The sequence below is a fragment of the Chlorocebus sabaeus genome, chromosome 2, assembly GCF_047675955.1.
Source record: "Chlorocebus sabaeus isolate Y175 chromosome 2, mChlSab1.0.hap1, whole genome shotgun sequence".
Taxonomy (NCBI): domain Eukaryota; kingdom Metazoa; phylum Chordata; class Mammalia; order Primates; family Cercopithecidae; genus Chlorocebus; species Chlorocebus sabaeus.
The window spans coordinates 40909393-40935507 of NC_132905.1; the positions used below are offsets into that span (position 1 = coordinate 40909393).

A 26115-nucleotide genomic window follows, 5' to 3' on the forward strand; every position below is an offset into this window, starting at 1 on the left:
TCAGCAATGCAGTTTTATTTAAGGCAGAATTAGGGAAAGGCTATGCCCCTCCACTCCCCATCCTCCTACCACTCAGTCCTAGCCCAAGTCAGGCACTGGAACCTGCTGAAAAGGCTGATGAGGGGCTGATGGGAGTGGGGCAGGGTTCATGGACCTTTACCTCAGAGCAGCTTCCCCTCAGCTGTACCCACACCCCCAGGATTTGGGGGCCTCTAGATCTCATCTAAGGGAAACACAGCTTTTCTGGTCCTCAGATGGAGAGCTGGGGGAAGGTACCAGTATTTACCCTTCCATAAAGACTTTGGAGGTCTTTAGGAGGATACCCCTCAGGAGGGCTAGGAAAGGAATGACAAATATAGAGGATAGAAGGTCCCATGGCCTGGTTGTACCCTCACACGGGGTATGGGTTGTCCAGGACTGCCACTCCTGCTGCCACACCACCATCTGCATGCTCGATGGCTTTGGTTCGAAGTAGGTGCCCCACGTGCTTGTTCATCACGAGTGTCTTTTCCTGCCTATAGAAATGGAGGCAGGATATACATATCACCCGGACTCAGCCCCAAACCCAGGGCCTTCCCTGGTCCCAGTTGAGCAGTACATGGGTAATTGACTATACCCAAGAAAGTGCTAGGATTTTAGAGTCTCTATTCCTCTCTGGAGTCTCCTTCTAGTCCTAGATTGTCAAACCATGTGTTCTGAATCCTCTTAGTGCTATTCGGAGTTTGCTTCATGGTTGCAGAGGACTTCTCATCAGGGCTTCATCTGATACCCTGGTGAGGTGGGCAGGTCTTGTGTCCTTGGCCTCATTTAATAGATAAAGAAACAGGCAATAAAGCTAGGGATTGGCAGAGCTGGCACTGAAGCCCAGGTTCCTGACTCTTTCCAGTGTTCCCCTCTAGGCTCACTTGGCTGGCACTCTTACGAGCAGGTAGTGGAAAGAGCTTCTGATTCACTCACCTGACATAGACCCCAAAGATGCCCAGCTCTGAAATGCACTGGACCACTTGGGCAGGGCTGCCAGGCCGTAGCAGGCAATTCTCAAAAGGCTCAGGTTCGATCTTCTCCATGAGGATGTAGGAGGCCCTCTCCTCACTGTCCTTCAGCTGTTTCAGGGCCTGTACCATTTCCTCCCCATACAGGTTGTTACCTGCAATGAAACTGGCCAGTCACCCTGGACCCTCTGCCTACCTCCTCCATCCCATGCCCTCACTTTTGAGGCCACATGGGCAAGTCAGCAGCCTCAGTTCCTGGCATCCGCTCAGTGAAGCCAGGGCATATCTGGCTCCCCAGGAGGGAAGCTTACTTTGACAGGAGAGCCCTTACTCATGCAGTGAACACATCTTCCACTACACTGTTCCGCCCTGGTTCGCCTCCTACCTACAGCTGTTCCTTCTCAAGCTCCATTACTTGTTCCTTCTCTTAAATGCTGGGGTCCCAGGGGAATTGGTCCTCCATGCTTACTCTCTCCTCCATGTGCCTTTTCCCAGGGAGATCTGTCCTATTCCTGAGGCTCCATCTATACCCTAAAAATTGTTAACTTCCGGTCAGGCGTGGTGGCTCATGCCTGTAATCCCAGCACTTTGGGAGGCTGAGGTGGGCGGATCATGAGGTCAAGAAATCGAGACCATCCTGGCCAATATGTAAAACCCCGTCTCTACTAAAAATACAAAAATTAGCTGGTGTGGTGGCGCACACCTGTAGTCCCAGCTACTCAGGAGGCTGAGGCAGGAGAATCACTTGAACCTGGGAGGTGGTGGTTGCAGTGAGCTGAGATCATGCCACTGCACTCCAGCCTGGTGACAGAGCGAGACTCCATCTCAAAAAAAAAAAAAAAAAAAAAAAAAAAAAATTGTTAACTTCCAAATCTTTAATGCAGGCTCCCTGCTTAGACACCATATGACTGGCCCCCAAACAAACTCAACTTGTCCAAGCAGAACTTATTACTTCTGCCTAAACCTGCCCCTCTTGGACCTTCCCACCCCCAATCAGGCAAAAGGCACCCTTGAGTCATATTTAACTCCTCCCTTCCACTATCCTCTCACTGTCTAGGACATGTCTCTCCAGTCGGCCCCACAGTCATAGCCCTAGCTCAGGCCTCTACGTTGCTCTTCTGAACAACTGTATCAGCCTCTTCCATGGTCTCTGCTACCAATGTCTCCCCTCATTCCAGGACATCTTCTACAATGCAGAAACTTTGTAAGTTTTGCGAGTTCCCAGCACTGCTAACCACTTGAGTCCTGGATCAGTGTGTCCCTTCCAGGCTTAAAACTCTCTAATGGCCTCCCACTGCCCTTAAGATAAAATCCAATTTCTCAGTATATATTCAAGGCCCTTTATAATCAGGATGCAAACCATTTTTCCAGCCTAAATCTCTGTCCCCTCCCAGCTCCCCCTCCAGCCTCACCAGTTTCTCATTAACCTCCAAACATTCCACACTTCCATGGCCCAGTGCCTCGGCTTGAGGTTGTCCCTGTTGTATGAAACACTCTTTCTCGAGGCCGGGCGTGGTGGCTCAAGCCTGTAATCCCAGCACTTTGGGAGGCCGAGACGGGCGGATCACAAGGTCAGGAGATCGAGACCATCCTGGCTAACACGGGGAAACCCCGTCTCTACTAAAAAATACAAAAAAATAGCCGGGCGAGGTGGCGGGCGCCTGTAGTCCCAGCTACTCGGGAGGCTGAGGCAGGAGAATGGCGTAAACCTGGGAGGCGGAGCTTGCAGCGAGCTGAGATCCGGCCACTGCACTGCAGCCTGGGTGACTAAGCAAGACTCCGTCTCAAAAAAAAAAAAAACAAAAACAAAAACAAAAAAAACAAAACAAACAAAAAAGAAACACTCTTTCTCCTTTCCATCTGGGAAATTCCTACCCACCTCTTAAGACAAAGATTAAAAACTTCCTCTCCTCTGGAGAGGCAGACATGACCCCTGACCTCAAGGAGTTTCAAATTAGAAAGGAAAACAGACATGTATTCTCTCCAATCTCCTAATATGACCCTACCCCACTTCCCAACAATCTACCCACAGGCCCCTCAGGTTGAAGTTGTCCAAACCCTTCAATGCTGGTTAATCAGGTTCCCCTGTGCTCCCGGACTTGGTCACAGGGTCTTAGGCAACACTGTCCAACATGTGGCCTGTGTCAGTTCCAATAGTATCCCCCATGCTTGGGACTGTGCTCAGAGTAAGTGCCCATGAGCACTGGCCACAGCCTGCTAGTCCCTTTCATTGAGGAGCCCTGCAAAGGGGGATCCACCTACCTCCACCCTCTCTCTGGGGCTTTAGCACGAACCGGCTAGGAGCAGCAAGGGCCTTGGCGATGGCCTGGTCCCCTTCTTCACCCTAGAAGGAGGCAGAAAGCTGTTAGCAGAAGTTTAAAGGCTAAAGAGGCAAGAGCTTAGGTCCAGCTGGTTGTGCAGAGCAGTATCAGAGGAGGAGCAGGAGGGAGAACAGCCATAAATTCCTTCAGGTGGGATGCTACTATCTGGATGACACTCCCAACAAACCCCCTGCAGCAACCGATGCAATGAGAACAGGCCTTTCTTTAGCAACAGCTAAGGGCTCTGCAGCAGGCACCCTGGTACGTTTCTTAGTTCTTGCTACCTGACTTAGTCCCTTCCCTTTGGTTGCCATCCTCATCTCTACCTTTGCTGAGGGAGCTTACAATGGATTCCAGTCCCCATCCTTCCATTATGAGGCTGCTCTTCTGCTCAGAGTTCTAGGGGTTCTCCAGAGCATCACCAACCCTTGTCACAATGCCAGCTCCACCCTCCCCAACACATTGAACTCTAGGTCTCTGCCACCTATGAGGCCTGTGGTAGGAGAAACGGGCTGCCCACATACCATGTCCAGTGAGTAGAGGCCAGCAAAGGTGGCGCGGAGGCGAGCCACAGCCTCAGGCTGGCCAGGAAGCAACATCTCCAGCATGCCTGGCCTGCTCAGCTCCTGCTGCACCTTCTTAGTCCCAGCCAGCTGGGTGGCAATGTCTGGGCACTTGGCAGCACATGACCTCTCCAGCAGTAGACGTGCTTCCCAGTTCTGCAGAGGGAAGAAGACAAAAGGAATTCGACTTTATTTTACCTCAGCTGATGCTTACTGAACACCCATTAGGTGCCAGGTATCATGATTTATATCTTCACACTCATTATCACCCAGGATCATTATAACATCCTTGTGAGCCAGGTGTGATATGTTATAGTTATATATCATTGCGCCAGACTGTGAGCCCCCGCAAAGGCAAGAATTCCCCAATCTGTGGGAAACAATAGGTGTAAGGATGTAGAAAAACTGATGAGTAGGCTTGAAGGAGGTAGAACACTTGTCTATGTGCTCAGCTTCCCACTGTGTTCCATACTCCCTACCATGGCCTTTAAGATCCTTCAGGAGCTGGCTCCTGTCTACTTTTTCAACCTTGTACCACCCTGACTTCTAGTCTCCATCATTCTAGCCACACAGGCCTGGCATTCCTTAAATCACAAAGCTCTTTCCCTCCTCAGGGCCTGCACTGATTTTCCCTCAACCTGAAACCCCCTTGCTTTTGGCTTTTCCTATGCATAGGTGGATCCTTACCATCCTTACATCTCAGCTCAATGTCAGCTTTTCAGAGAAGGCTTCCCTGTCCACTCTATTTAATGTGAATTTCCCATAATTCTCTCTTTTTACCCAGTTGTTTCACTGAAAGCAGTTACCTGAAACTAAAACACACACATGCACACATGCGTGCGCATGCACACACACACGCACACAAACACACACACACAAATCCCAATTTTTTTTTTCTATTTTTGTTTACTTTTTTTTTTTCTTTTGAGATGGGGTCTTGCTCTGTCACCCAGGCTGGAGTGCAACGGCGCAATCTTGGCTCACTGCAACCTCCACCTCCCGGGCTCAAGTGATCCTCCCTCCTCAGCCTCCCAAGTAGCTGGGACTACAGGTGCACGCACCACACCCAGCTAATTTTTGTATTTTTTGTAGAGATGGAGTTTTGCCATATTGCCCAGGCTGGTCTCGAACTCCTGAGCTCATGCAATCCACCCACCTAGGCCTCCCAAAGTGCTGAGATTACAGGTATGAGCCACCATAAATGACTATATTTTTGTTTACTTTCTGATGCCCATTTCTCTGACCAGACTGTGAGCTTCACAGCACAGGGCTCTTATCATTTTCCTCATTTTCCGTTGTATCTCCAGTGTCTAACACAGTTCCTGGCACTTTGTAGATGCTTAATAAATATTTGTTGTTGTTGCTGAATAAGGTGAAATTTGAGTGGGGTTCTGAAGGACAGGTAGAGCCTGTCAAGTGAGACTCAATAGGGAAGGGATACTCAGACTAAGATAATATGAACAAAGGCCTCAAGTGGGTGATCACAGGATGAACAGTTTACTACCACAAGAGCTGAGGGTATAAAAGGCAAGGAAACAGCAGGGGATCATGCCTCCCAACTCTGGTTCCCATTCTCATGCAATGGGGAGACAGTCTGTCCTTGGCTCCAGACCACTGCAAACTGCACACAGCAGGATCAGGTCTCTTCTGTGACCCCCACCCAATGCTGTCCTTACTTTGATACTACTGGTTCACCTGCAGCACTTTCACCCGATCTTCATCAATAATCCCAGGAACTCAACTACTAGTCTGGCATTCCACACAGAATGATAGGTGACCAGAACATCAGAGATAAACCCAGAGAAATACTCCATTATGTTAGAAGCAGGAAAGCAAAACCAAAGATAAGCAAGGACTTGCCCAGGGTCACCTAGCAAGTCACTAAGCCTTCTAGATCTCTCTCCATGTCTAAACCTGCTCTGAGCTGCTCAGTTCTCTAAAAATGTCTACCTCTTGGCCAGGCGTGGTGGCTAACACCTGTAATCCCAGCACTTTGGGAGGCCAAGGTCGGCAGATCACAAGGTCAGGAGTTCAAGACCAGCCTGGCCAACATGGTGAAACCCTGTCTCTAGTAAAAATAAAAACATTAGCTGGGTGTGGTGGCGCGTGCCTGTAATCCCAACTACTCAGGAGGCTGAGGCAGGAGAATCACTTGAAACTGGAAGTCAGAGGTTGTGGTGAGCCGAAATCGCACCACTGCACTCCAGCCTGGTCGACAAGAGCAAAACTCTGTCTCAAAGAAAAAAAAGTCTACCTCTTTAAACACTACTTTCCTTCCTTGTTATCTCAAATTCTTCTAAGTTTGTTTGTCCTGTTTTGAAATCTAGACCTATTTTTCCAATAGACAGTTTATCTCTCCTGTAGTCAGCAAGTAGCCACCACTGCTAACCACCTATCTAAAAAGGATGTTCTATCAAGATGTCACCTCTGTAGAGCTTCCCTATACGGAGCTCAACCCTTAGGGGAGTCCTAGATTAATTACAGACCTAGAAGGAGCCCCCTCAGTTTTCTAGTGTAGCTCCCCCAGCTCACAGAAACAGACCTAGAAAGGGTCAGGAACCTGACCATCATCACACAGAGGCAGTCAAGCTCATGACCTCCAGCTCACTGCTCATGGTATTTCTAAACTTACTTCCTCCTTTATCATCTCCCAGCTAAGAGCAGAGCTTCTTAGCCTCTCCATGATGTGGACGTTAGGAACAGAGGAGAAGAATGGGAATACCATCGGCCTGAAAGTCAGAAAACCTGGGAACTTCCTGTGGGGCCTTAGAGAAGCCTCTGCATCTCTCTAAACGTTAGTTTCTCCATCTGTATAATGGGGATAATGATATGCCTCACCGAGTGGTTGTGAGAGTTAAATGAAACAATGGATGTGGAAAGTAATGAAACTACATGGTAGGATGGCAAAATGAGGTGATATTACTGTCATTAACATGAATGAGGAGATTATAAAACTTTCTGATTCAGATAAAGGAAAGGTAAGAGTTGGCAGAAAAAAAATGGTCAGCAGTATGCTGGAACTGGCTTACATCAACTAGTGAGAGCTGATTGTTGTCAAACATTTGCCAGCACATCTCTGGAAACAGTGTAAATGGCTGAAGCTCTGTGGATTCCTGAGGATTCAAATTCTAGAAGACTGTGTTCAAATTCTAGAAGACTGTGTAGAGTGAGAGGTAGCAAAAGCCTTGAGGGAAGATAAGGAGGCTCTAGCAGCAAGCTCCCTGAGAAAGAAGTGAAGTGAGAACTTGGAAAACTCAGTTGTTATAAGCCTGAATTGGGTGTCTGTGGAGCTCTTGTGGGTCCCAGGAGGCAAAGAATGGTCTCACAGAAAATACCAACCTGTAGACTGTACTGACGAGGCATGTAGCCATCCCGGAAGTAAACCACAGCAATTTCCTGGCCATCCCTGGAACACAGGATGGAGAAAGCTGCTATGTTAAATTATAACTGATATGTTCAGTGGTTCAATCTATTTCAGGGTGCATCAGGATGAATTTGGCTTTTTCAAAATTCAGCCCACAAGTGGGAGCCTGGTCAGGGGTTCATTGGAACCAGTGAAAGTAGATATCCATACTACCAGGGCTTCCACTGAAAACAGGGAGGTGTGCCATATGGAATACTTTAGAATATTCTAGTTTTAGAGTCATTCTAAGAAAGCCAGAAGGAACAAGAAGGTCACTAGAATCAAATTTGGTAAACGCATAACAATGTTGGCTCAAAATTACCAAGCAGCAGAATCATACTGCCATGCATAGTAAAACACACTTTGTACTTCCACTGCTTAAAGCAGCTAAAACCAGACTGAAAAAAATTTTTAATGGCGGGGGTGAAGGTGGAAATGAAAACATGTAAAATGACGAGTCTGATTAAGACACAGACTTTTAAAAACATCTTTTCCTTTTCTTTGACCTATTTGATATTGTCTAGTTTATCTGAAAAGTAAATTAACTACTTTGTTTTGTTATGATAAAAGCACATTTTGAAAAACAGTGAGTGGTGGTGTGAAATTCCATGGACAGTTTTAATTTTAACAATCACCAAGTTCTAGGTCTAAATATATGTGCTGCAATGCTACCCAAATATGTAGCACTAAATCTACCTGGTGGTGGCCCCTAGAGAGGATAAGACTTGGCTTGGAACACAAATTCGGGCCTGAGCTCAGACAGTGGCATCCAGACCAATCACAGAATGAGCCAGCTGCTCCTCTTCCTCCCTGACTGCCCAGCTCAGTCTCAGGCCTGACTTCACCTTACTAAGAGGCGCAAGAAAACTTTTGGGAACTTAGGGCATATGAAAACTAAGATGATCTCTAAGGAGACCCTGATCCAGAATGTCAACAGCTCTGATAGAAGCAGAGAGTGTCTGGCTTTCTCCAAAATTTCCTGGGAGGATGAGATATTTCAGAAATTATGAGAGAAGGAAGCAAGCCATCACATCTCTCCGAAGAAAGAATCATTTTAGGGAAGAGAGTGGCAGGATGAGCTTCATAAACCAGCCTTCCACTGAATTCTTGGGAATGCTTACACAAACAGCCTTCGGTCTTGGTCCAGAGACCCCTTTTCAGAGATATCTTCAAATGTTCGTCGGATCACATGGATGTTCCTGGGAAAAATGGGCAAGAGCCAGAGAAATGGATGCTATGTTCTGAGTGTCCCACCCCCAGTCCTGGAGCCACAGATAGAAGTCCCCCTTACCTTTACTTACCTGGCCAGTAGCTCATTTTCTATGGCACGCTGGTCAAATATGTTTCTTTCCTTCTCTTGAGCAATCAGTAGCACCAGAGCACTGGGGAAAAAGCACAGGTGGCCCGAGGCTACTATAGAACTTGTTCTTCCTTTGTTTCTCCCCTCAACCACCCCACCGCCACACCTCCTGGAATAAGAATAAGAACAAGGCTTCCCTGAAAGAACAGATGTTCCCTCTCTCAGAAACCTTGGAATTACCTAAGGCATAGACACCTGACGCTATCACATATGAGTTCCTGAAAATAGAAAACTTCAAAAATGAAGATGCCTCTGACCCTTCTCCAGTGGGCCGATGAAATATTGTAATGATGTCATGAGTCGATGAATTTCTGTGCAAATTAAAATGTAGATTTAAAACCATCTCAAAAACCCAAGAAGCCTTTTTCTTAGAACTTAACATAATTCTAACATCTTTCTGGAAGAATAAACAAGTGGGAGTATTGAGGAACATTTTGTAAAAGAACAATGCAGGGGGTCGGAGGCTAATGGCTCTATTACTAGATTGTAAAGGATACAATAAAGGAGTGTGGTTCTTACACAAAATGGAACCCTACAGAAACCCACAGGGCCAACTACAAACAACTACATTATCTCCTGGGTCTCCCAAGATTCCTGTGATGTACACAGGGCCACGTTTGATCTCATAGTATTAATGAGATCACTAGGGCTTATGTGGCTTCTTCCTCTCTGACTATTCATGTATTTCTTAAAGAGGCAGGGGCTTGAGGACTCAGAGAAAAGCTTATGCCAGGGAACTATCTGTTTGGCTGCCAGCTAACACATTTCCATTGTCAAAGATAGGTCCAGTCCCCTAACAGATTCCTAGGGTGAACGCTCAGCAGTACCAAACTCCATTTTTTTTCTTTTACATTTTATTTTATTTATTTTTTTGAAGCAGAGTCTCCCTCTGTCACCCAGGCTGGAGTGCAGTGGCGTAATCTAGGCTCACTGCAACCTCCACCTCCTGGGTTCCAGCGATTCTCCTGCTTCAGCCTCCCAGGTAGCTGGGATTATAGGTGTGTGCCACCATCCCTGGCTAATTTTTGTAGTTTGAGTGGAGATAGGGTTTCACCATGTTGGCCAGGCTGGTCTCGAACTCCTGACCTCAGGTGATAGGCCTGCCTCGGCCTCCCAAAGTGTTAGCATTACAGGTGTGAGCTACCGTGCTCAGCCTACAAACTCCATGTTTGCTGTGACTATACTGCTTTGTGCCTGTGGCTTCTTCTTGAGACCTATGGAACCCTAGGCTTTGGCTTAGGATTCTAAGTGTATATTCCCTGACCTCCTCTACTTAACCTTTCTTGTCTATCTCTGCTTCTCCTGACCTTGGCAGAACCTCTTGGACTAAACTCTGTTTGCCTGACTCCTTTCTGCTTAGCCAAAATATAGGTCTTAGTAAGTCCCCTCTCCTGGTCTGCCTGAAATCTCATGAGGTCAGACGTGACATTGAGCTGAGTCTTGGCTTTGAGTTGAGTGCCTGAGACATAAACTAAAAGTGGTGCACTCACAAGTCATCTTGCCCTGAGAGAGCCCTAAGGGCCAATGGCTTTGCTCTTCACTTTGTAGCCTAAACTGTCCCGCGCATGGGTGAGGGTGTGTATGGGAGGGTGGCAGTTGGCCCAGGCTGGCCCACCTCCAAAAAGAGGCGGAGGAGGAAGGCTGGCAGCTGGAGGTTAAAGAGGAACTGCACCCTCCAGCTAATTAAGTCAGCCTGCCAACTGCTAAACAATCAGAGCTGGGCTCAGAAAACATATTTGACCTCTCCTGCTTTCAGTTCTGAGCAGTTCTGAGCAGTCTGTTTCCTAGTAAGAAAGTTGTCAGTTAAGGAAGGTGACCTGACAATAGCATGCTGGCTGGGGGTAAGGACCCCTGAGTGCTAGTCCTGGCTCTGCCAGTGACTTGTAGTGTGTCTTGGTAATTGACTTGGGTAAGGCAATTTCGTTCCTTGGGCCCTGGTTTCCCATCTATAAAATAAGGGTGTTATGGCCGGGTGTGGTAGCTCATGCCTATAGTCCCAGCACTTCGGGAGGCCGAGGCGGATGGATTGCCTGATGTTGGGAGTTCGAGACCAGCCTGACCAACATGGAGAAACCCTGTCTCTACTAAAAATACAAAATTAGCCAGTCGTGGTGGTGGGCGCCTGTAATCCCAGTTACTCGGGAGTCTGAGGTAGGAGAATCGCTTGAACCTGGAAGGCGGAGGTTGCGGTGAGCCAAGATCGTGCCATTGTACTCCAGCCTGGGCAACAAAAGTGAAACCCCATCTCAAAAAAAAAAAAAAAAAAAAAGTGTTAAAAAGATCACAGTTCCCAGCCTTTTACCACCAGGAATCCCCTTTTCTTATTCTATTCATTCTAACCACAGGCCCTATGCTTTGAGAGTTTGTCTAAGTTGAAATTGTAATTCATTTTGCAGGCTTCCATTTCTTAAAAATTTTTTAAATTTTAAAAATCATGAGATAATTGATGAAAATTATTCTACTCTACCAATGCAGTTTTTCAGTCAATACTATGGGACCATATCTCTTAGAAGCAGAAAAGGGAAGTAGAGAGAACATAGGCTTTAGAGGCAGACGAATTCTATACTTAACAGTTGTATAACTTTGGGCAAGTTATTCACACTTTCTGAGCGTCAGTTTGCTCTTGTATGAATTAAAATTAGTACTTGTCAAATGATAGCTGCTATTATTATTATTTTATTTATTTATTTATTTTTGAGACAGAGTCTTGCTCTGTCGCCCAGGCTGGAGTGCAGTGGGGTAATCTCGGCTCACTGCAACCTCCACCTCCTGGGTTCAAGTGATTCTCCTGCCTCAGCCTCCCAAGTAGCTGGGACTACAGGTGCCCACCACCATGCCTGGCTAATTTTTGTATTTTTAGTAGAGACGGGGTTTCACCATGTTGGCCAGGGTGGCCTTGAACTCCTGATCTCTGGTGATCCACCTGCCTCGATCTCCTAAAGTGCTGGGATTAGAGGTGTGAGCCACCATCCCTGGCCTATTATTGTTATTATTGAAAGTGCCACATAATGATCCACACAGATTTTTAAAAACATTTTTCAGATCCATTATCTCATTTAATTCTCACTAACACCCTTTTAGGTATTATTATTACTCCTATTTTACAAATGAGGAAACTGAAGCTCAGGGAAGAAAAGAACTAACTTGCCAAGGTCATGTGCTAGGTCAGCAGAAGAGCCTATCTCACTCTCACAATGGGGGAAGCCAGTTCTGGCTCAGGTGTCACATAACTCCTACCTACCAGTGCCTAATTCTGGACACACGAGTTTTTTCTGTCCACGTTATTGACAGGCTGGCAGGCAAAACCCTCTGCAGTGTTTGTCTGTCAGCAGTTCCCCAGCTGACCCATCATCCCCTGGCCTCACTCTCTTAAAATACAACCTAGCCAATATACTTGAAAGAATATTTGTCTGATGACTTCTAAATGCTTAGAGTCTGAGGTTTCTTAGGTCTTAGTGTGGCTTAGCAAGGACAGACAGGCTCTCTTGGAGGTAAGAGCATGATTAAGAGTGCAGGTTTTGGAGAGAGGTAGACTCTGGGATCTGCCACCAACTCATCACTTAGCCTTAACAATTCACTTTGGTTCTCAGAACCTCAGTTTCCTCATCTGTAAAACGAGGTGGTTGAACAGTATTGACCTTAGAGAGCTTATTATGAGAATTCAATAAGATCCTGTTTGTACAGAGCTTAGCACAAGGTGTGGCACTAGTAAGTGTACATTAAGGACTATTAATGCTATATTAACATTGCAATAACTGTTAGTATAGTGGCCCCTTGATGATCTGAAAATCACTTACCTAACATCTTCACTTGAGAAATAGGAAGAAAGCAATGCCTCTAAGCAGTTAAAAAGGATACCATAAAATTCCGTAGTCAAAGTTTATGCATTTACACATCCAAGAGGCCCTCGCACTCTTCAGACCCAATCATAACAATCTGGATCATTTGCTTTCCCAAACAATGGCAAATCGGAAGGGAGGCATGGGCATGGGGGTGGAGGATTCCAAATTCAAGCACACCGACAACAGTCAAAAGTAAGAGCTGAGAATTGGGAAACAGACAAGAAAACTATGAAGAAAATGAACGAGAGGCCAGGCATGGTAGCTCACACCTGTAATCCCAGCACTTTGGGAGGCCGAGGTGGGCGGATCACGAGGTCAGGAGTTCGAGACCAGCCTGGCCAACATGGTGAAACCCCGTCTCTACTAAAAATACAAAATTACCCAGCTGTGGTGGCATATGCCTGAAATCCCAGCTACTCAGGAGGCTGAGGCAGGAGAATCGCTTGAACCCGGGAGGTCGAGGTTGCAGTAAGCCGAGATTGCACCATTGCACTCTATCCTGAGCGACAGAGTGAGACTCCGTCTCAAAAAAAAAAAAAAAAAAAAAAAAGGAAATGACTAAGAACTTAAAGGCTGGCAGTCAGAGCTATTAGAGCTATTAATGCAGGCAAACAGCCTTGCATGCCTCTCTAAACCTAGGTAGCACTACTGTATTACAGCAAGCTGCAATTGTTGACAGTCATAATGACGACCTCCAGTCAATAAGAAAAACTTAAATCATAGTCAGCATCTCTTCTTATTTAAGAAGGAAACCTTAAAATAATTTTGGCATGTAAAGGTATAAGTTTCTATTCCCAGAAAAATCCCTTTATTCTCTAATGATGGCTGGCAAGAAAAGAAGTTGCTAAACCTATGAATGCCGAAACTAAAGCAGGATCCTCCTGCTACCTTTTCACACCCTTACTTGGTTGAGCCGTAGAGCTCCCAGGCTTTGGCAATTCCCAGGGCCAGTCCCTTGCTGGGATTATTAGAGAGGATCTTGCCAGCTTCTTTGGTTTTACTCAGGACACTGAGAACATGTCTGTTGGAAGAGAGATGGCTATTCAGTAATTGCATGGACCTGGAAGCCCCCTCTGCCCATGACCTCATAGATATAACAACATGACTCTGAGAATCAGCTGAGCACTGAAAAGCATGCTCCCATCACATTCCTGGAGGATCCACTTCAGGTTGGAATATGCTGGGCTGCCCTAACCCTGGCCCCTGGTGTACATGCCTAGAGGAGACCTGGGAGCCTCTGTCCCCACCCCAACCTACCCCACCCTCCCATTGAGCTGGAATCCCTTACTCTGGGCCTCCAGGTGCTGTCTGGAATCCCTTACTCTGAGCCTCCAGGTGCTATCTGGAATCCTGCTGCAGACCATCTAAAATCATTGCAACCTGGAGCATCACTGCTGTCTAGAAATGGATACTACCAGGCCCAGCCCCCAGACAGAAGTCCCTGCATTCCTCTCTCTGGGGCTCTCAAGATATTGTTCCTTCTGCTTGTACAATGTAGGGACAGGACTAGATGAACCTGGAGGTCTCTTTTCTCCCTGACATACCAAGGATCTGATTACAAGTGGAAACTGCTGTTGGGATGGCAAGGGGTAACATGTGACCCAGGACCCAGGAAAGCACAGTCATAGCTGGAGTTCCCCAGCCTAGCCAGTGACTGTACACCCACCAGCATGTCACCCCACAGGTATGCCTAGGGCTGCCCAGGGGACCCACCGGTGCACAGCTGGGGTCCGGGAGGCCAGGCCCCCAAAACTGGCAGAGATGGTGTTGATTTCGATCTGTTTCAGGGCTGGGGAGCCATCTGTGCTTCGCTGGAACATGTAGTCTGAGCGATTCAGGCCCAGGAACACGGTCTGTGGGGAAAACTGAAAGCTGACAGTATCTGCCCAGGGACTGACTCTGAGGACCTAGCCACAGAGCACACAGGTACCATGAACTCTACGTAGAGATTAGAGGTACCAGCAAACACTCCCAAGCCCAGTGAGATCATTCTTCTGGTCATTCTCGAATTGGTCACTGGGATAAACCCAGTGGGGACCAGTGACAGGCAGATTCCCATGGGCTGAGGGCCTAGACCAAATTCTTCTAGCAAAACAGAAAACAAACAGAGATGGGAGGGGCAGCTTTCAGACTGGAGTAAGGCTGGGAATGGTTACCTGGGCAATGCCCTCTTTTAGGACTTGCTTGTGGATGTCAAAGAGACGAGCGGTAAAGTCATCCTGTTTGATGGTGCTGGAGGAAGGAATAGAGAACATTTTGCAGGTTTAATTGGCCTAAAATTTCAAGGAGTCCCATCCCCACTCATTGACTCCTGAATCCTCTCTGAGTCTACTGACCAAAACTTGAATGTCTGCCCCAATCTGGTAAAGAACAGTGGCTAAGAATCCAGCTCCAGACCTGGGTTCAAATCCCAGCTCTACCACTCACTAGTAGGCAACCTCAGGGAATCATTTCACCTCTCCGTGTCTCAGTTTGCTGATATATAAAATGGAGAAGAATATAATTAAATTTATATCATAGGATTGTGGTAAAAAGTCAGTAAGATATTACATTCAAAGAACTGAACATACTGCTCCGAAGAAGAGCTAAAAAATGACATGATATACCTATTCTACTTGAATAGCTCTGACGGTTGGCAAGCCTTCTGGTTGACCTAATACTAACTCTTCACAGCTTTTCCTACACTCTGCGACCTCCCAGGGTGAGCCTTCTCCTCCTCCTCCATGGCAGCCCTCAGAGATTAGAAGACAGCAGTTATGCCCTGTGCACCAATAAGATTTTTCTGACCCAAGCTAAATATCCTGGTTTTTTTTTTTTTTCTTCAACTAGTCCTCATATGATGTGATTTCCTCAGGGAAGCCTTCCCTATCTGAGTCACATCCCCCTGCTGTGTGTTCTCACAGAACTAAAAACCACTGCTTTATATCACTGACTGCAGTTGCAATTTTACATTTTCTTTGTGTGATGATTAGTGTCATCTCTCCTGTTTGACTATAAGCCTCATAAAGGTAGTGGCTGTGTCTATGCAGGCTCATTGTCATAGCCCAGTATACTGCCGTGACATGTGACATGTGTTAGAGGCCTATCCAGTATGGTTTTCTGGAGCCTCAACAAGAGCCACAGTAAGAAGGAATCCACAGGTAATTAACATCACACTTACTGCCCTTTGAGATTCAGGGTGGATTCTGCATACCTGCTCAAGCTTGGCTCACCTTGTTACAGAAATGTCACAGGAGACCAGTGGGGGAAGCCAAGTAGCCCAGGCCTGCCCTGAAGTTCCTCTGCTCCCCAGCCAGCTCTCTCCCACTGGTGAGCTCCCTCATGCCAGCCCTTGGTTAGGAGGAGAGTCCCAGCTGGGCTTCAGCCTCCAAGGAAGTTGGGACACACTTTCCATTTCCTGAAGAGGTGCTCCCCTTCATGTGCTGTAGGGGCTCTTCTCCCTTAGGAACTAGGGTTTGTATGTGTATGAGAGGAGAGAGGAACAGAGAAGGCAGGGGTCGCAAAGATGAGCTGCAAGTCTCCTTCATAAATGCATCATTAGGGTAAAGGTCATAAGCCAGGCTGCTCATGTTTCCCACAATCCAGGATCGCAGGTACAAAGCTGGGCCCATTCCAAGAAACAGCTCAGGGGCAAGGTGGTGGGCAGATTCATACATTCATGACTCATTGGGTTTTTGGCTACAAGTCAATGGTTTCCAAGCTTCTTACCATTATGAGCCCTTCTCATATTCACCCACACATTTTTAAAAGATTTTGTCTCTAACAAAAGTCTAGTTTCTGTTGAAAAATTAATCAAAGACATGCAATTACAGGTTGGATATTCCTTATCCGAAATGCTTGGGACCAGCAGTCTTTCGGATTTTGGAAGATTTGCATATACGTAATGAGATATCTTGGGGATGGGACTCAAGTCTAAACACAAAATTCATTTGTTTCATATACACCTTATACTCATAGCCTGAAGATTATTCTACACAATATTTTAATTAATTTTGTGCATGAAACAAACTTGACTGTATTTTGACTGCACCTGTCACATGGCATCAGGTGTGGCGTTTTCCACTGGTAGAGTCACCTGGTGTTCAACAAGTTTTGAATTTTGGAGCATTTCAGCTTTTGGATTTTTGGATTAGGGATGCTTAACCTGTACTATATATATATATATATATATATATATATATATATATATCTAGCATGTATATGTAAATACATCATATTTATAGATATTTAATTCTACAATGAATATATATACATATATATGTATTATTTTTTGAAATGGAGTCTCACTTTGTTGCCCAGGCTGGAGTACAGTGTCATGATCTTGGCTCACTGCAGCCTCTGCCTCCTGGGTTTAAGCAATTCTCCTGCCTCAGCCTCCCAAGTAGCTGGGATTATAGGTGCCCGCCACCACACCCAGATAATCTTTTTGTATTTTTAGTAGAGACGGGGTTTCAGCATGTTGGCCAGGTTGGTCTCGAACTCCTGACTTCAAGTGACCCACCCACCTCGGCCTCCCAAAGTGCTGGGATTACAGGCGTTAGCCACCGCGCCTAGCCTATATATATATTTAATTCTAAAATAAACAAAGAAATGTTTAAAAATTGCCCCAGAATCTGAAGAAAAAAGAAAGATCAAGGGAAAGAGACAGAGAAGGGTGGATGGGCTGAACCATTTCAGAGGTTGCTTCCTCATGCCCTGAGTGTGGCCCAGTCTGTACTCCATCCCATCCAAAGATGAGAGGCCTGAGGTGACAAGAAAGGGTCACTGCTTAGGAGAAGTAGAAAATCTGACTTTAACCCAATAACCTTCCCTACCTCTGTTCTCCTCCAAAACTAGGCTGACTTTCCCTAACTCCAAATGGAAATATCAGTCTTCAAAGTAGGGTGTCACGGATTACAGAATGTGAACAATGAAAGGGATCTTGGATTTAAGTCAATCTCTTGGTATTTCAGATGAAGAAATCTTAGACCCAGAGGAGGAAAGGGAGTGGCTTGAGGCCATAAAAATAACTGGTTGAGCCAGGATTAGAAGCCAGCTTTCCTGACCCCTATGACTTTTTGTTCTTTGGGGGTACCTTTCCTCTATCTCAACAAGTCAGCCGACACAGTAACACCTCACGGCTCTGCAATCTTCCAGTTCCTTGGTTCTGGCAGCTCCTGGCCCCCCATGCTTCACTGCCCCCTACCTGGAAAGAGTTTGCTCCAGGAAGGCAGTGTTCTGGCTGACAGCATCCACTAGCAGGTTGAAGTCCATCTGCACAGCATAGGCTTGCTCCAGCAGGGCACTGGGGACCAGTGAGGGGAAGAGCGTGAATGGGGCATAGCTCACCACCTGTGATCAAGAAGAGAGAATGGGACAGGGCAGGGCACCTGTGAACGGGCTGTCTTCCTGCAAATGGAATCCCGTGGAAAGTCTGGCCTACATTTACTGAGGACACACCAACTGTAGATTAGTGGTTACCTCGGGAGGAGTGGAAGGGGGAGAGGGGAACACAGAGAGCTTCCAGATTCTCTGATAGTTTATCTCTACATATTAGAGAGATAGAAGCAAAAAAGCAAAAAGCAAATAACAAAAAGAAACCCACGAGTTATTGAGCACTTACTATGTGCAAGGTATATTATTTTAAATACTTTACATAGATTCATCATTTAGCCCTGTGAGGAAGATACTATTATTATCCACACTTCACAGAGAAGGGACCTGAGACAGAGAGGTTAACGGATCCAAAATTATATTCAGCTAGTAACTGGTGGTGGGATTTGAACCAGGATGGTTAACAGATCCAAAATTTTATTCAGCTAGTAACTGGGGGTGCTGGGATTTGAACCAGGATGGTTACTAAACACAACACACACACACACACACACACACACACACACACACACACATATACATATATGGAAGCCTGCTCCTTGCTGGTTGATGTTCAAGCCCAGGCCCCTCCATGCATGAGTTCACACTCCAGTCTCCTTAACTTGTATTATGAAGCATTCCTGACTTTAACCTTTGAGTTAATATCAGTTTGTCATTATGATGGTATAAGTTTATGGTGTTAGAACTTGGTATTCGTATATTTATTTTTAAAGTACTATTTTTTTCTTTTTTGAGGTGGAGTCTCACTCTGTTGCCCAGGCTGGAGTGCAGTGGTACAATCTTGGCTCACTGCAACCTCCACCTCCTGGGTTCAAGCAATTCTCCTGCCTCAGCCTCCCAAGTAGCTGAGACTACAGGTGTGTGCCACCACACCCAGGTAATTTTTGTATTTTTAGTAGAGATAGGGTTTCACCGTGTTGTCCAGGCTGGTCTCGAACTCCTGACCTCAAGTGATCCGCCTGCCTCCGCCTCCCAAAGTGTTGGGATTATAGGCATGAGCCACCATACCCAGCCAAAATATATATATATTTTTAACAGATAATACAAATACATGATACAAACTTCAAAAAAGACATAAGAATACATAGTGAGAAGTATGTCTCACTCTCATTCCAGTCTCCTGGGAAAAAGACTGGGCCCCAGCCACCCAGTTCTCCTCCCCAAAGGCATATGACAGACTAGTGTCTCACACATCCTTCTAGCCATCTTTGTATTGATATATATGTATACATATATATTTTCTCTTTTTTTCACCCCCACAGCAAACTATACTATATTGTGCTTTTTAAATATTTCCTTATATGTTCAAATAGAGCATTTTCATTATTTTTAATTGCTGCATAGTATTCTACTCTTTGGATATACCATAATTTATTGAATCTAGTATATAGGTGGTTTCTTTATTTTCCCATTACCATTAATGTTTCAATTGGTATCCTACAATATACATTCTAGATATTTTTGTATATGAGAAAGTCCATATATTCTAAATTTCTAAAAGTAAAAATATCAAGTAATTCAGGCAAATCTATTTTAAATTTTGATAGACAATTCCTAAATTACCCTTCTCAGCATCTTTTTTTTTTTTTTTGGAATGGGGTCTTACTATGTTGCCCAGACTAGAATACAGTGGCTATTCATAGGTGCCATCATAGTGCACTATAGCCTCAAACTCCTGTGCTCAAGCAATCCTCCTGCCTCAGCCTCCCAAGTAGCTGAGACTACAGGTGTGTACCACTGCCCTGGCCTCAGCATCTAAGATAAAACTGAGGAAGGCTATTTGTGAGAATAAGGTTTATTCGGCCTGAAGCCTTTATGAGTTAGAATGGGAATGACTGCAGATTACATAAGGGGTGACCTAATACCCTGAGTAGCTATGTGATGACTACAGGAGCAATTTCCTTGGCTTTAACAAAGAAAGCTCTGCCGCCCCCAACAAGTCTAATCTTGGCCTGAAAAACTCAGAGTTTTTCTGCTAAGGCATCCCTCTGCCTCTGTCCCAGGACTCATTATGCCCTTCTGAATTTAGAATCAATAGTATACAGCTGTTCTCTATTATCTACAGGCTAAAGGCTGAAACACACAATCTTCTCACTTTTGATAGAGACAATAACATAAAATAACATTACTAGCAGGGTGCAGTGGCTCACGCCTCTAATCCCAGCACTTTGGGAGGCCGAGGCAGGCAGATCACAAGATCAAGAGATCGAGACCTTCCTGGCCAGCATGGTGAAACCCCATCTCTACTAAAAATACAAAAATTAGCTGGGTGTGGTGGCGCATGCCTGTAGTCCCAGCTGCTCTGGAGGCTGAGGCAGGAGAATCACTTGAACCCAGGAGGTGGAGGTTGCAGTGAACTGAGATCGTGCCACTGTACTCCAGCCTGGGGACAGAGTGAGACTGTCTCAAAAAAAAAAAAAGAAAGAAAGAAACATTATTCTACTGTTTTAAAAAAACTATAGCACGTGCATGACAACATTTTGTTTTGTAGCCAGGGAAGCAACAGCAAGTGACGGGAACTGTGGCAAAAATAAGAACTTGCATCTTCTCTAAAGGGGTCAGCCAAAACTCTGCTCTAGCCAATTGTCGTCATGCAGGAAAGTAGGCCAGAGTTGCCAGATGATATAATTTTTCAAAACAAGTTGGGTTGCTAGATGTTTTTTTAATTTCGTGATTTTTTTTTTTTTTTTTTTTTTTTTTTTTAATGTTGGCTCTGACATTTTAAAAATACTCTGGTGAAAAAACCTAGGTGCTGGAGAGGATGTGGAGAAATAGGAACACTTTTACACTGTTGGTGGGATTGTAAACTAGTTCAACCATTATGGAAAACAGTATGGCGATTCCTCAAGGATCTAGAACCAGATGTACCATATGACCCAGCCATCCCATTACTGGGTATATACCCAAAGGATTATAAATTATGCTGCTATAAAGACACATGCACACGTATGTTTATTGCGGCACTATTCACAATAGCAAAGACTTGGAATCAACCCAAATGTCCATCAGTGACAGATTGGATTAAGAAAATGTGGCACATATACACCATGGAATACTATGCAGCCATAAAAAAGGATGAGTTTGTGTCCTTTGTAGGGACATGGATGCAGCTGGAAACCATCATTCTTAGCAAACTATCACAAGAACAGAAAACCAAACACCGCATGTTCTCACTCATAGGTGGGAACTGAACAATGAGATCACTTGGACTCGGGAAGGGGAACATCACACACCGGGGCCTATCATGGGGAGGGGGGAGGGGGGAGGGATTGCATTGGGAGTTATACCTGATGTAAATGACGAGTTGATGGGTGCAGCACACCAACATGGCACAAGTATACATATGTAGCAAACCTGCACGTTGTGCACATGTACCCTACAACTTAAAGTTTAATAATAATAAATAAATTTAAAAAAAAAAAAAAAAAACAAAAAAACAAAAAAACAATGCATGCCCCTGGTCAGGGAAACACTGGCTGGAGGAAGGGGACTTACTCTGAATTTTGCACCCTGTTCAAATGCATTTGAATGTATTACTTTTTGTAAAAAACAAATTAACTCCCCAAACACTGCAGAAGCCAAATATTCAGGCTGGATATGGCTAGTTTGCAGCTCTAATCTGCAGGATAAAGTTCACACTCCTCCTCCACCCAGTAGCTAAGGCCCCTTGGCTGTCTGATGCTGGCCTGCCTTCTTTCTCACTATATCCACTTATGCGCCCTGCATTTCAGCTGCATTCTCTTGAACACTTTTTTTTTTTTGGCTTTTCCTACTTTTAGGTCCTTGCTACGCAGTTCCTTTTCCCTGTTTGTCTTTTAAGGTCTAGTTCAAATACCAACTCTCAACTCAATCATCTAATCATAATGAATTACTCTTTTTTCCAGCTGTCCTATATAGTATCTCAGGAAAGGAAAAAAAGCATGGATGTTCAGAGCATGGACTCAGGAGCCAAATTCCTTGGGTTTACATCCTGGCTCTGCCAATTATTTTACCATTTAAATGACTTCAGTAGGTTATTTAGCCTCTCTGGGGTTCGGTTTCCTTACCTCTGTTGTGGTGAGGAGTCAGTGATTCCAGTGTTTAGAATAATGCCTGGCACATAGTAAATACTCAATAAATGATAGTTAACATTGTGTAGCAGACTGCCTGTGTTTCCTCATAGAGCTGACATTATTTCATTTTGTTTTGTGGTATGTTCTCTAACGAGACCAGGAGCTCCAGAGGCTAGGACTCTGGCTGACTCACCTCTCTGTCCTCAGTGCCTAGAATGGCACAGCATGGAGAAGTCATTTGGTAAAGATTTGGAGTAAAATCTCACACGCACACACTCACACACGTACAGTTTCTGACTTTTTTTCTGGATTACAAATCTCACTGTGGATTGTGCCTTTTCTAGGCTCCATTAACTCCCAGAAAGACCAACTGCTGAATCTTCACATGGTACCTATTGATTAGCAGAAGAAACAAAAGCTTGAAAGGGAAAATGCTTCATCTTAGATTCATACAAGTAATTCACAAAATCTAGGTTCACAGCCCAAGCAATTCTATTCCATACCGTCAGCCTGCCTTAGGTGACAGGCATTGTCACTTACTTGGGCCTTAGCAAACGATTACTGAGTGTGGACTCCACCAGGCCTGTATTAGGTTCTGGGCACACAGAGACAAAAAAGAATGGGGCTGATTAAAAAAAGAAAAGATGTTGGCAGCTCTTTAGTCACCAATATGATCTTAAGGTGTACTGTTAGGATTTTTTAAAAAAGTGGGCAAAAGGAGGCTGGGCATGGTGGCTCACACCTATAATCCCAGCAATTTTGCGGGGGCAGAGGCCAGTGGATCAGTTGAAGTCAGGAGTTTGAGACCAGCCTGGACAACAGGGTGAAACCCCGCCTCTACCAAAAATACAAAAAAAAAAAAAAAAAAAAAAAAAAAAATTAGGCATGGTGGCACATGCCTGTAGTCCCAGCTACTTGGGAGGCTGAGGTGGGAGAATTGCTTGAACCCAGGAGGCAGAGGTTGCAGTGAGCCGAGATTGTGCCATTACACTCCAGCCTGGGCAACAGAGCAAGGCCCCAAGGAATACATTTACTTGTTACTAGTTACTTGTTATGAATCAGCCATCTGAAAAGATCATCAAGAAACCAAAACACAGGCTGCATTAGGATAAACTCTTGTACCCTTTGAATTTGAACCATGAAAATGTCTTGCCTAGTCACCAAATTAAAAAACCTTTATTTTTTCCCCCCTAAGGATGAGATTTTAAAAAGGTGTGGTTTGGACTCAGCAGTTCTACTTTTACGTATTGACCCTGGAGAAACACTCACAAAGGTGCCCCAATAGACATACACATGGATGTTCCCTATAATGCTATTTACGGTCATAAAATCACGAGAGAAATCACCTAAATAGACATGAGTAGAGGGAAGCTAAACTGTGATATACCCACATCTGGAATACTATGCCTCAGAATGAAGTTGACCCTAATGGAAGGCATTAGAAAGTTCTAAGACAGACTATTAAATAAAAAAACAAAAATATATCATAGAATAACATAATTTATTCTATGATAGATATCAAATAATATTTGATAATTATCAAATAATAGTTTGTTTTTTAAAAAAGACATATTTCTCTATATACATATCTATATATACAAATGCACAGAGAAAGGCTTGAAAAGATATATCACAAACCAGTTACAGAGAAGGTAGAGTGATTATGGGATCTTCAGTAATAGCTCACTGGGCAAAGTGCTTCACGTGAATCACCCTCTAATTCTCTTACCAAACCAGTGAGGTAGGTCCTATTATTATCCCATTTTTACACCTGAAGAAACTGCAGCTGAGAGTAATTTGCCTAAGTCACACTTCAAACCCCATATTTAAATTTGATTACTCCAGCATGCTGCTTTTTTACTTTCTACTTCTACAGATCAATTTTAGTTACTGAAAAAAATAAGGCAAAAGAGATATGGTCCCTGATGCAAAGGAAAGACCCTCAGCCTGGCTGGGGCCAGACAGTGGGCCATGGTGAATGCCATGGGGAGGAGCTAGGGGCTTACCTCTGAGGAAGTGGGCTCCTGTGAGGTCCTCAGCAACACTCCCTCAGCCAGGGCGCGGTCCACGGCCTGCCGTGCCAGCTCCTCTAGCTGCTGTTCATCCTGCAAGAGGCTCCCCCAGTTGGTGGCCATCCCAACACCTGCAAAAGATGGAGAGAAGAGAGTTGGCGACAGATGGCCTGAAGCCCAGCAACCACCGAAACTGGCGGGTGGCCACCCCCAACACAGCAGGACCCTGACCTCTGTTGGAAGGGAACAGCATGATATACAGGAATGAACACTGGCTGGTTCTAGCTCTTAACAACTTCCATGTGCACGAAATAGAAAGCCTGACAAAGCATTTCCATTGCCACTCTCTCTTTTGATTCCTAACACAATGGCATTATTCTCACAGTAAGGAAGCAGAGGCTTGGAGAGGTGAAATGACTTGCCCGAGGTGATGACTGGTATAGCCTGGACTTGAACCCATGTCTCTGGACTCCCAGCCTAATGCTCTTCATTGGAGAAAGAAGCACTAATATCAGATGTGACTGGGGCAAGTTCCTTCCCCTCCCGGAGCTACAGATTCCCTAACTGTGAAACAAGAAGAATGGGTAGATCAGTAGTTTCCAAACCTGGCTGAACATTCTGGGGAGCTTGGGAAAGAATACGGATTCCTGGGTCCCATCCGAGAGACTCTGATTCAAGAGGCCTGAAGGGAACAATGGGTTGAGGCTTTGTATTTATTTTTATTATCATTATCATTATTTTTTTTGAGATGGAGTCTTACTCAGTCGCCCAGGCTGGAGTTCAGTGGCTTGCTCTTGGCTCACTGCAACCTTTGCCTCCTGGGTTCAAGTGATTCTCCTGCCTCAGCCTCTCCGAGTAGCTGAGATTACGGGCATGCACCACCACGCCTGGCTAATTTTTTGTATTTTAGTAGCAACAGGGTTTCACCATGTTAGCCAGGATGGTCTTGATCTCCTGACCTTGTGATACACCCTCCTCGGCCTCCCAAAGTGCTGGGATTACAGGCGTGAGCCACCACGCCAAGCTGAGGCTTTGTATTTTTAACAAGTTTTCCTGGGATAGGAGTCACTGCAGTACACTATTAATTCCCTTCAAGCTCCAACAACTCATGTCAGCAGATCTCAAATAAATTACATGGGAAGGGGGAGGGAGCTCTTCGTGGAATATCATGAAATGCAAATAAGGTGAACTCCTCCCTTATACTAACCAGAAGGAATCTTAGTAGCAGGAAATGATTACATTCCATGTACGGACATTTATTATCAAAGCACCAAAGGACAGAAAATATTTTTGAGAAATCACATTAGCAAGATGGAAATCGCTGAAAGCCACGTGTCCAGTGTAATAGGAGGAGTTGTCTGATTGGTTGCCCAGAGACATACAGAGGTGTACAAACTCACACCCTGGTACTCATTCATTTTTCAGCAGGCCTCAGGAGTTTAAGATCTGGGTAAAAATCTGGAAATACCGTCATTACTTTTGTTCTGCTCTGTTGTCATTTAACAGAACATGGCTGCCCAACTCAGTGGTCCCCAGGAAGGAAGTTAGAGAATAATAGGAAACCTCCATCACATTCAGCTCTATCCCCCTGTCCCCATGACAGAGCTAGTGCTAGGCCAATTATGAAGGTCTGCCGGCCTCAGCACAATGCTTTGAAAGAATGTGCACGTAACCTCAGGAGTGTCCTGATGATATCTCTGCTGAGTGAGACATAGATGAGGGCAGGCATAGTAACGACCAAGGCTCAAGTCAGACAGACAGACAGACCTGGGTTTGAGTCCATAACAATATGACTTCTTTCTCTCTCTCTTTTTTTTTTTTTTTTTTTTGACGGAGTCTCGCTCTTTCTCCCAGGCTGGGGTGCAGTGGCGCAGATCTCGGCTCACTGCAAGCTCCGCCTCCTGGGTTCACACTATTCTCCTGCCTCAGCCTCCCGAGTAGCTGGGACCACAGGCGCCCGCCACCACGCCCGGCTGATTTTTTGTATTTTTAGTAGAGACGGGGTTTCACCGTGTTAGCCAGGATGGTCTCGATCTGATCTCGTGACCCCCGCCCTCGGCCTCCCAAAGTGCTGGGATTACAGGCGCGAGCCACCGCGTCTAGCCGACTTCCCTGTCAAGTAAGACTGCTGTGTGGATTAAGAGAAAAATCAGTGTGAAATTTCTCAAAAGCAGCTCTACACATGAGACCATTTTTT

The 26115-nt window shown here is 45.3% G+C and overlaps 1 protein-coding gene across 2 annotated transcripts in view; it reads right to left on the bottom strand.

Annotated features, from left to right (window-relative positions):
• The window catches only part of GSS (glutathione synthetase), a 27909-nt gene continuing 1794 nt past the window's right edge, over positions 1 to 26115 (bottom strand). For both annotated transcript variants that reach the window (XM_008021561.3, XM_008021569.3), the window contains exons 2-13: positions 23913 to 24049; positions 17667 to 17812; positions 14638 to 14713; positions 14195 to 14334; positions 13386 to 13502; positions 8581 to 8661; positions 8401 to 8478; positions 7216 to 7282; positions 3838 to 4032; positions 3255 to 3336; positions 958 to 1147; positions 1 to 515 (exon numbers count right to left, since the gene is read on the bottom strand). In XM_008021561.3, coding sequence (XP_008019752.1) covers positions 392 to 515; positions 958 to 1147; positions 3255 to 3336; positions 3838 to 4032; positions 7216 to 7282; positions 8401 to 8478; positions 8581 to 8661; positions 13386 to 13502; positions 14195 to 14334; positions 14638 to 14713; positions 17667 to 17812; positions 23913 to 24041 — 1425 coding nt within the window. In that variant the 5' untranslated portion in view covers positions 24042 to 24049 and the 3' untranslated portion in view covers positions 1 to 391. The remainder of the gene's footprint in view (positions 516 to 957; positions 1148 to 3254; positions 3337 to 3837; positions 4033 to 7215; positions 7283 to 8400; positions 8479 to 8580; positions 8662 to 13385; positions 13503 to 14194; positions 14335 to 14637; positions 14714 to 17666; positions 17813 to 23912; positions 24050 to 26115) is intronic.